The 11284-nt window shown below is 43.3% G+C and overlaps 1 protein-coding gene across 3 annotated transcripts in view; it reads left to right on the top strand.

The window, feature by feature from the left end:
• Positions 1-633: 633 nt before the first annotated feature.
• The window catches only part of SLC25A13 (solute carrier family 25 member 13), a 106042-nt gene continuing 95391 nt past the window's right edge, over positions 634-11284 (top strand). The window contains exons 1-2 of one of the 3 annotated variants that reach the window (XM_074536218.1): positions 645-783; positions 2963-2977. In XM_074536218.1, the coding sequence (XP_074392319.1) occupies positions 772-783; positions 2963-2977 (27 nt within the window). In that variant the 5' untranslated portion in view covers positions 645-771. Of the gene's footprint in view, positions 784-2925; positions 2978-5265; positions 5331-11284 lie in introns of those variants that run through there. The other 2 variants (XM_026795224.2, XM_074536220.1) reach the window with 2 other exon arrangements.

The following is an 11284-nucleotide window of genomic DNA, read 5'->3' as shown; positions in this document are numbered from 1 at the left end:
TGCCAGGCAGGGTGCGAGCCGCCCGGGAGGCTCAGCCTGCCGCACTCTTGGTGGCCCTCGGTACAGCCCTGGACTGCGGCGGGGCTGCTTGTGTGTCACCTTCATGCTGATAGAAACTAGCACAGCATTGACAGAATTTGGTTTGAAGGCACAGCTCGTTCTTGGGACATCCCAGAATGATGGCTGGGGGGGCTGCAACTGTTTAAGACATCCCTCGAGCAGCAGCTTGCCTTGAGGGGAAGAAAACAGCGCTGGGCAGGACAGCGGGGCTTGATGTGAAGGTGTTGGCATCCTTCCGCTGCTCGCCCCGGTGTTCCCCGAACGGGCCGGGAGCGTTCCCCGGGGTCACCAGCTGGTGACACGGTCACCGTCTCCAGCGGGAGGAGCGGCTGCAGGGCCCCAAGAGCTCGGCGTCCTGGCACGCCAGCCGTGTCCGTGGAGCAACCAGGAGGGCAACCGGGCCCTTCACGGGGATGAGGCGGTGCTCGCCCCGCAAGGCCGGCGTGCCGCCGGTGCCCGAGGCCGCGTCTCCCGGCGCCTCGCCCGGCGCCCAGCGCGGAGCCCGCAGGGCCAGTCCGGACCGTGCCGGGCGATCACGGGGCCGCGGCGGGGCCGGGCGGGGGCGGCGCCCCATCCTCGCCTGTGCGAGCGAGCGGTGACGGCCGGCGCTGGCGGGCTGGTGCGCAGGCGGGGAAGCTGCGTGCCGCGGTCGGAAGGGAGGGGAGCGGAGGAAGGGAAGGGACGGGAAGGGGTGGCCGCGCCGGGCACAGCATGGCTGCCAAGGTAAGGCACCGCCGCCGGCGGGCGGGCGGGCGGCGGGGAAGGGGCCGCGGCGGGGCGCTTGCCGGGTTTGACCTCGGGCCTGCCCTTGACGAAAGCCGAGGTGGCGCCTCCTCCTCCTCGCGGCTCGGCGGCCGCTCGCCGCCGGCCCCGGGGAGCGGGGGGTGGGCAGCGGGCGGCCCCCGGCCGGTGGGGCTGTGTGCCAGCGCGGCGAGCATCCGCAGTTGCCCGCGCCGGGAGCAGCGGGCCTCGGCTCCCCTTGCGGTGCATCATCGGCGTCAATGACACTGCACGGCGCCTCCCGCGGCTGGGGCCGGGGCCGGGGCCGGGGCCCGTGCCGGTGTCAGTGTCGGTGCCGGTGTCGCTCTCCCCGGCGAGGCCCCGCACTGCCCCGCCGGGCACCCGTGCCCTGGCCCGGCCGTGGCTCCGCCAAGCCCATTTGGGCCCGGTAGTGCTCAGTGAGAGCCCCGCCGAGCGCCTTGTTGCCCAGTGCACAGATGCATACAGACACACGTACACACGTGCTGTGCATGCGGACAGACACACACACCGCTGTTCGGACGGGAGGATGCAGCGGCATCTCGGGACGGCGGCTGGCCGGTCCCGCAGTGGGCACAGATGTTGGCCCTGCCCTGCTTGCAGGCCTTAGCGTGATTGTCCCTTTCTGCTTTTTCTCCCATTTTCTCCATGTACCTTTTTTTGCCTTCTGTTTTCACATCTGGTCATAATTTCCAAGGATTTTTACTTCTCAGTGCTGTCCTGTCAGGTGGATACCTGCTATTTAGGCTTTTTTGCTGATCAGAAGGATAAACAAATTGAAATATGTTATTTAGTCACATAGTCATTAGCTGGATCAAGGCCATATCTAAAGGGAGATAAAATGAGATGTAGTGTTGGTTTTTCAATACTTACTGCTTCCATTAAGTTTTATATTTGAATACTGACACTTCAAAAAGAAATTACTCCATGTCCTTTTATTGAAGTCAGTGATGAAACTGACATTGAGGAAAAAATCATTGAGGAAAAAATTCCCCAAACAACTCAAAGCATGGCTCAGTGTGGCCACAGTTGTGTGCTCCTTTATTTTAGCTAGGATATGATAGAGCTGCTTTGGTCAGCACCTTTCTCAGTAAGAACATAGGTTATCTGAACTGCATGCTCTTTTAGTGGATTGAGCAATATTTGATTCCTCATTCCTAGTGTATATAAAGCAGTCATCCCCAAATCTTGTGTTCACTATTTGTGAATCTGTGAAGTTGACCTATCTAGCCATTAAAAAAATTTTTGATTTCCCACTGGTCCATACACACATGTTGGTTACATCTTACCAAACTATTGGTGTTTAAAGACTTTAAAGTGTTCTATTCTCTGGCTTTTTAAACCTTTTACTTATTTTCTTTTCTCCAAGCAGTGGTTTGTAATCTGCAATCCATTTTAACCTATGCTAGTCGCATATACTTAAAAATACTTAATGTGTAGTTAGTGTTTGTCTAATCGGGTGGGCACGTGTGCTCCATGCTACACATTTGCATGGTGTCCTTTTTCCTTAAGCTAGATTTCTTGCACAGTTCAGTTCCCTAAAATCTACACAAGCATCTGTTGGAAAGACTCAGCACTTTAAGAGACACTTAATTGAATGTTGTATATGTCAGGTTACATCAGGCTTGGCAGAGAGATACCCAATAAAAAGAATAATGGCTTAATTGTCATGTCATGAGCATTCTTGGTGTATTGCAGGCAGAGATAAGCTCTTTGTACCCCAGGGTCTCATGCAGTCCTCACATAGCTTCCAAGGAAGGCTTCTGGTTTATAAGCCTAAACACGTTCTGAGAGACTTATGTTAAAAACAAGCAAACAAACAAACTACAACTGTGAGCAGCTAGAAGGGATTAATTACATTACCCTGTGGGATTCAAGGGGATTTTTGTCTTCTTCAGCTGAAACAGTTAAATACAGGTAAATTTCTTTTTATATTGAGGTCAGTAGCAAAATGTAAGTAGCATTTTGTACTTTGAAGGTAACATCCGAGCTTAGGTTCTGCAAGCACACATGTGAATAACTTCACCATGGAAAGAGCTTCTGGGCCTGAAGTTATTCACATGTGCTTGCAGGCACGTGCCTTAATTTGTGTTCTAACTTCCTCACTGATGCATCTCAGTAATGTTTGCCTTTTTCACCTCAGCCAAACAATGGACTGGTGAGTTAAATGCTTTTTCTTAAATTTCTTTAGTACTTTTTCCTTGCCAGTATCCTGCATGACCGCTTCCTTTAATTTTTTAATTGTACCCTTTTAGGCATATGAGTCTTTGGGATTGAATGTAATTGGTCTTTGCTTGCAAGTTTTCAAGTTTTCAAATGTTGACATATTAAGCAAACTCTAGGAATTCAGTCTCAAAAGGAAAACCCAAATGGGATACTGTTAAGGCTGCATAGTTAAGCACTCAGGTATCAAGAAATGAGCACTACAGGCTGAGGTAATTTCCTTCACTGTATACAGCTCAATGTTTGCAACTTACACAGCATTTTAAACAATGTATGTTATACATCAGTGGCTGAAACTTTGAAAACATTTTCTGAAACTGTTTTGGGAAAACTCTGCTACAAATTATATTCACACAAATTTCCAGTAAAAAACAGAGGTGAGATTTTCCAGCAGATTTTTACCCGTTTGGTAATTAAATTACCATCCTACATACTGGCTTCTTTTTCTGCATTGTGCAAAAAAAGAGGCGATGTGGAACATCTTTATGGTAATGCAGGTACAAAGCACTAATGCTTTACGTAGAGTGCCCTGCCTATTTCTTCATTTTGAGTGTTTAACGATGCAATCACAATGTTGTTTTTCTGCCCTTTAGCCAGATAGTTCTAAAGAGAATTTACCTAGTCTAGCGAATGCCCCTTGCTGTTCACCTGGTGTGTATTTTACAGCAAAATTAAATGTTTGTGTTGAGTGAATGTCAGTTACCCTTGATCCCTATTCTGCTACAAGTTCTGGGCATAGCTGTTGTCTCATGCATGTGCAAAGTGTGACTTGCTGTCTTTTTAAAGTTCTACTGCTTGGTAAAATATAAGCACATTTTCAGTGGGAGGTCCTAAGGTATGTCTCAATGAGACTTCTTTCTGTAGTTGATTTTGCCTTTGCTACTATGCTACTTTGTCTGTTCAACTTAAGGTCAGAAATTGGTATTTGTAATGGGAGCTAGTATATATCATATTTTTAATCTTTATATTTCATAACCACTAAGCTACGTTCAAAACAGTTAAAAATTGCATTAATGAAAATTCCAAACTCAAATAATTTTGATAGGTAATCAAAGCCTAGTAAATTGTAAAAACAGTGGCTTGGCATGGAAGCACATGAACACCATTAAACTTTATCTGTGCTGTGGACAGCATGTGAATAAATTTCTGTAATTGTATGAACTGCGTAATAATGATACAGGAGTTGATTTTTGAATACTGTGGAATATCTTTGTTTCTAATGTTATTGGGTTTTTTTGTGTGTCGTGTGTGAACTTTTATCCATTGGGCACGTACTGGCTGCCCATACTACTCAGAAAGTATAAGTTACTTTAAAATTATTGTCTTATGAACAAAGTGAACATTGCATGCTAAAAAAGCTAGTTGTAAAATGACTGTTCAAGTGAAGGCATGAACCTTACATCAGTACTCAATGGGACTTGCTTGCATGCTTAATTTTAAGTGCATGTGTAAATCTTTCTAAGACTGTCAGAACCACGTCAATAATGTAACAGAAAGAGATTTGTTGCTGACTTATGTGACAATATTTGGGATAGTTCTAATGCAAGGTAAAGAAAATTGGTTATGCAATTTTCATGTATTTAACTTTTCTTTTAATTCTCTTTTCTCTTTTGTTTTTCTGGAACTGTTTATTATGGAAGCTGTATCAGTGGAGTTAAATGTTGTTTCTGGTTACTGCCACATCTACCTTTAAAATCCTAAACCTTGTCATACCAAAAATAGTTAGTGGCCAGGCACAGGCTCCTTGTATGTCTTGTTGTTACTACAGTCAGACATGTCACACTGAACACCCAGTCCTGCAGGATGCATCACCTCAGCTGTATTAACTGGAGTTCTGTGAGGGGTTGATACCACAGGCTCTGCCTCTACAACCCTTTTTGTGTGCAGAAGGGATCCAGTGCCTGCCCTGGATGATGTGAATTAGTGAGGTTTGGGTAAGCAGCGATTGAAATGCAGGCACAATGGCAATGCAGTTCTAAATAAACACGATTACAAGCAATGCCAAAACTATTAGATGCTGACACAACCATGCCACTTTGATTATTTTGCTGCCATGCACACCCAGTGTGTCCCTTTGTGCATCATTCAGCTCCATTTTGCCTCTTTGTTCAGCTCCTTCTTCCACGCTCGTTTTCCTGTGCTAGCAGTAGCATGGAGTGTGCCTGGGAACAGATTAACTTCACTCTTCTTGCCCTCAATCGTGCCATTCTTCCCTTCCTCCAGCCAAATGGAAGAGAAGAATTGCATTGCATTGGACATGGATTTGTTGGGCCCTCAGAAAAGAAGAGGTGAGGGATTCTGGCATCATGATGGGCTCCTGTGTCCTTGAAAGGAGAGTAGTCCATTGTGGACAGGCTCCAGCCACTCAGTGAGATCAGTTGTGGAGAGAAAAGTGGTTGGTGAGTAAGGAGAGAGCAATCTGTTTCCCTGAAACACCACTGAGTTTATGTACTATGGATTTAATAGTGTTATGGCACTTAATGGTAGTGCCATGGTAGTTTTTTGGATGTGGTAGCACTGTGTAATATCCACATGAAAAGTCCTGTTGCTAGTCTGTACAGGTCCAGCAGTGCTTGCTCATGCATAGTTATATTTTGGATCTGTACAGAAATATGTAAATTCTTATAAGTATCATAAGACTCTTTCCACTTTCCCCTCAGAAAAAACCCCATGTATTTATGCTGCTTATGACTTATTACTGCATCTTGATTTCTTAAGAGACCAGAATTTGCTTGATAGAGGGACATTGAATTTGTATGAGTGCTGATAATTTCAGACCTTTTCTAAGTACAAAGTAGCATGAGTGATGACTGCAGCTGAAAGAGAGGAGAAACCAAGTCATTTACTCCACTGTCCTGCCTGTCACAGTTTATGTGTCTGGTTTCATTTTGTTTCTTTTACTGCCTAGATATTTGCTTATATGTACCTTCAGGAGAACTGGTTGAGTCCCAGTCTCACAAGACTCACAGCATGCACAGGGCCCACTGGCAAGGGTAATCCCAGGAAAGTCACCCATGGAGCAATTCTGCTGTGGAAAAATTCCATGCAGCTCTCTGCTGCAGTGGACACTGAGTTACCCTGAAAAGAAGCTTTATTACAGTGGGGGTTTTGTCTCAATTGATTTTACCTGTGTCTTTGTGCTGCTATTTGCTCTCTGACTCCACCATTCCTTATCAGAGCAAGGTGGGGACAAGAGGAGGTGGTGGAAGAAGTTGCTTTATGTCTTCAATATGTTAGGTACTGATGGCATCACATGTCAGTGGTTTTGGCAGGTTTTTGGAACTTGCTCCTTTCCATTATGGTACCCCTGTAAGAGGAATTGCAGGGTGACTTTGCTTCATGTATAGCCTAGGAGAGGGCTACCGGATCCAGCAGTTATGTGTATACCTTGTCTTTTGTGATGCCGGCTGAAAAGTATTTGGAGTTGTCTGGATTTTATCACACTGGGAAATAATCTGCTCTTTCTATGCAGCTTTGTGTCACAGGAGGTTAGAGGAGCTCTTGGAAGTGTGCCTCAAACCACGTGTTAAAGGCACTCCTGGAGCTGTAATGTAACCAAGCTTACAGCCCTGAATGATAACAATGTGTCTTCTGACCAGCTTGTTTAGGCCTGTATCTATTTTATTTGTCTATGTTGTCCAAGGAGTATGACAAGGAGGTATGTGATCCTGAATTTCCTGGAAAATGGAATGAATGTGCCGCTGATTTTTAGCTTAATTTTTGCTTTTGAACTATGGAATTGCCTCTGCTTTGGCTGTAGAATGGCTTTACCATACTGAATAGAGCCTGTGTGTTTGTATGGTGCCAAACCTAATCTTGCATAAGGCCTCTAGGCACGACTTTACTCTGCTAATCATGCTGTTTTGCTTTAGCTACAACATAATCTGCAGGAACTGATGTTTTATGGTGCTAGATAACTATGGCTAGTAAAATGTAAGGTTGCATGTTTTCTGATTCATTCTCTTTCTGGAAAGGATCTGTATCTCAGTCATTTACAGAGAGACAAAGAGGTCCCTATAAAAATACTCTATATTCAATTGCTTTGGAATAAAGCAATTTCAGTTGAAGCTGTGTTAAAACACTTAAAGGAACACTGTAAATGCAGTTTTTAAAATAATGTCATGCTATTTACAAGATCTTAGAAACAGGCAATTGCAATTATATTCTTTACCAAAAATGTTACTTGACCTGAACAAAATCCAGTGTGCTAAAGGATGAAATTGCTCACAAGGAATGGGTTGTTGGCATTTTTCTTTTCCCCTAAAGAGGAAAAAAATAAACATTTGAGAGAGAGAGAGTGGCAAAGTGACTGCATGTACACTAAACTATGTGCATTTAGCGAAGAAACAGAAGAAATAAGCCTGTTGCAGGACTAATCACATTCCTCTTGTTGAGCACATGTGAGATCCCTAAATATCAGCTGGATTTATATATTTATGATACCTTGCATGCCTAGGCAGCCTGCCAGAAGTGTTTTTGTGCTGGCCAACATGGTCACTCTTTGAGTCCCCTTGGAGATCTACCTTACACTCTGGCCATGTGAAAACTAATTTAGAAAAAGATTCTTTTGTTTTTTTTTGCTGTTCTTTAGACTAACATCTCCATGCCTAACTTTTTTACCCACTTGACTTTGGAATTAAGAAATCTACCAGAGCTGTGAGGGATCGGTACCAAAATAGCCAGTGTGCTCACTAGGGAGCATCCAAGGCAGCCAGTGGGATATGAAAGAATAGGGATGAAGAAAAGGAAAGTCCCTGGAGTATCTTTAAAGAGCAAGGTTTGCACCTCTGTTTCAGGCAGGGCCATTGCGCTGTTTTGTAACAATGCAACAGAAGGACTGGGGCAAGAGGTGCGGGCCAGAACCTGATTCGGTTGGAGCCATTATGGAACCTGGCACAGAGGGGGGAGGATTTGGATTCTTTGTTGCCAGAACCTGATTCGGTTGGAGCCATGATGGAACCTGGCACAGAGGGGGGAGGATTTGGATTCTTTGTTGCCAGAACCTGATTCCGTTTGGAGCCATTATGGTACCTTGTACAGAGGGGGGAGGATTTGGATTCTTTGTTGCCAGAACTTGATTCCGTTTGGAGCCATTATGGCGCCCACGTGAGCGGGAGGGAAGGTTTGGATTCTTTGTTGCCAGCAGTGTTGATGCATTTTGCATGAAGGATGCCTCCGGGGCTGCTGCCTGCAGGGTGCTCACTGCCGATGTGCATTAGACATGTTGCATGTGTGGTTGCTGGGCGCCTGGTCAGCATGTCTGAAATGTCTGTACATGCTCAAATCAGGGCTGCAGCAGTTCTGGATGTGCACCTTGGGGAAACTTCTGGAATCCTAAAACCTTAAATTGCATGTCACTTTCTGCTTGTACAAATGGAATGGTTTTTGCATCATGCTGTGACTAGAGGTAGTGGGGCGTGCTAATGGATCAGACCCTCAGAGGCTGAGCAAAGTGGAGTTTGCAAATACACAAACACAGTTTTATTTGTAGAGAATGCTCTGAGATGGGCAGACTTGTGCCCACACAGCAAGACCTTTTAAAAATACTTCTAAAATCTTAGTATCATCACTACTCCATATCTTTAGGACCTTACTGCCTCTTCTTTGAAAGCCAAGGCTAGGCTAGACCAGGTCTCTAGGTCTGGTTCTTTGCCTTCTTGGTGTTGGGCTGATTGTTCTCTGCTCCGATAACAGGGCTGAACTTGCTTCTCTTGGTTGGATTGGTGTGGAGAGGTACCTGTCTGTTTCTTGAACTGCCAGGTCACTGCAGTTTTTAAAAGCTGGCAGTAGCTATGAAGTTGTGATTTCACTAAATAATGATTCAGTGACAATCCTAGAGTAGTGTAATGGTGCAGGGATGAATTGAAATGGATAATGACTGGAAAAAAGTGACACTTTTTTTCCCTCTTCTTTTTTAGTGTATATAAACTGGTTTTGTTTGCATCAGATCAGATCAGTTCCCTAGTACAGTTCACAGCAAAGCAATTTAAAAAGTTATGTGGATGGCACTGAGCACAGAAATACCTTAAGCTGGAGACCTGCAAAAGGTTGTTTAGTGTGACTGCTATAGGGATATTTACTGCTGTGCATTTATAGATACTTTTACATTTTCCACTGCTTGGCAGAGAAGTAAGAAGGCAGGGTTTTTTTACTTTTGGTAAGTGGTTTGTTGTCAGCCATAGATAGCCATAGATGTTGTAGGGATATTTCCCTGAAGGTGGGAGGTGTGGTGCAAGAATGTAGCCATGCAGATGTAACTGTAATATGGCATAGGCAAAACTGTGAGATTCTCATAGAACTGATTGGTCAACAAATCACTCACAAGTTATATACCTGCCAGTAGGCAGAAATTAAATTGAAAGAAGGAAAGTAAAAAATAGAACTGAAACACCAAGAAAGCTTTGTCATAACTTTTCTTTTAAATATTTGTACTCTTTTAAAGTATTTTGCCCCATTTTCTCTGTATAGCCTAATACCTGGACTGATAGGAATGTTTTTAAAAGGAGTTTTAAAAATCAGACTTCCCTTGCAAATGGTTTCTACTATTGTGTTGCTTTTTTTTTTTTAAAGATGTGTCTCATTGGCTTACTTATGTATTCAAAAGTGACCTGACTTTGTTGTAGAAGGAGTAACTGCCACTTGCTTTAGGCAAGTTTGTGGTTGGTTTTGCCTTGATTAGCCTAGCTAATTTCTAACAGTGATCAGCCTTAGCTCAACACAACACACAGAAGATGACTGTAGCCTTAGTCTGTAGGAGTCAGGCAGCTGGTGAAATTCTAACTGAGAAATGAAATCCTAACTCTCCAGAAATTTGGGAAATTAAAGGAGGATGACTTTGATGACGGATGCTGAAGATGATGGAACTTTGAGAGCTGTGTGATAATCCGTGTTTTATTTTCCTTTGGTTGGTAGTTTTTGAATGATTGATACAGATGTGAATTGTTAAGCACCCTGTCATTTTATGAATTATCGATATTAAAATGTATAAAGGTCAAAATGAAAAGCAAAGCTACAGAGAGGTTTCATGCATTTGTGGTTTAGGTTACTTTTATGAGTTTAGGTTGCCTTTATGAGTTATGACCTTCACATGCCCTTGGTCTTGTTCCCTACCAGCAAGTCCATGTTAGCATCAATAATATTAGTTTATCTTTTTGTAGCAGACCTGATTTCAAAGACTCTGGACCAGAGCTGAAGGCAGGGTACTCTGAAAACAGACACCTGAGACTTTTTCTGGAATTTGTATTTGTGTTGGTTTTTTTGCTGTTATGGTTTTTTTTAATTTGTTTTGGTTTGATTTTTTTTTTAAACCCAGATATCATATTTGGAAAACTTAGGCAATCTAAGTTTATAGCAGTAAATAGTACAACTGGTGATTGTTTTAGTGTTTCCATTCTTAAGTGATAAATTTTCTTCACTCTGCACATCTCTGTAGTCTTTTCACATTTTTGGCATTCATACTGTTAATATTTTAGGTGACTGTGACTGCAATGAATAGAACAGGTAACCTGTCTTGAGGCTGTTAATTCTTGCTCCACAAACTGTCCTTATGACAGGTGAGCCCTTCCCAGCCGTTAGTGCTGTTTGCATTATTAGTAGTTCTTTTTGATGAAAACCAGGTACCAGTGATGTTAACTCTGGAAAAGGATGTTAACTCTGCATCTTATTACATACCACTGGTTAATTACATTTGATCTAATATGGAGAGAAACACAGTTGAATATTATTCAGACCTGTAAGATTACCTTTTTGTCAAGTGCAGTGCTTTGCAGATAGCTAATAATGAATGTACTCCAGCACCTCTTTTGGGTATCTAGGGCAGGATTGTCTGGCAGCAAAACAGACTGATCAGGGAGGCAAATAGTTAATGTTATGTTGTAATTTGAAGAAGAATCCTTTAGAAACTGAGCATTTTCAAGCTCATTAAGTGCTTTTTGACCAACATATATTATCTGATAGAAGCTACCAGAATACAGAATTAAATTCACCTGCTAAGGTCCAAGTTTTGGTGAGCTGGCAATAATAGTCCTAGAGTTGTAGTTATCTGTAGAACTATTGTTAGATTATATTGAGATCAGCCACAAATAATATAGCTGAAACTTGATTGTGTCTTCTTTTCAAAAGAGAAATATCAAAGAATAATTTTACACAAAGGGTATTAGCATTACACTTAAAGGGTGCATTCTTTAAATTATTTTCCAGTCTTCAGGTCCCACTGTGAATCAATCCCATGTGAAGATAATGT

The sequence above is a fragment of the Zonotrichia albicollis genome, chromosome 1, assembly GCF_047830755.1.
Source record: "Zonotrichia albicollis isolate bZonAlb1 chromosome 1, bZonAlb1.hap1, whole genome shotgun sequence".
NCBI classification, from domain to species: Eukaryota; Metazoa; Chordata; class Aves; order Passeriformes; family Passerellidae; genus Zonotrichia; species Zonotrichia albicollis.
The sequence above is the reverse complement of the archived record's forward strand: the minus strand, read 5'-3'. Positions and strand labels throughout refer to the sequence as shown.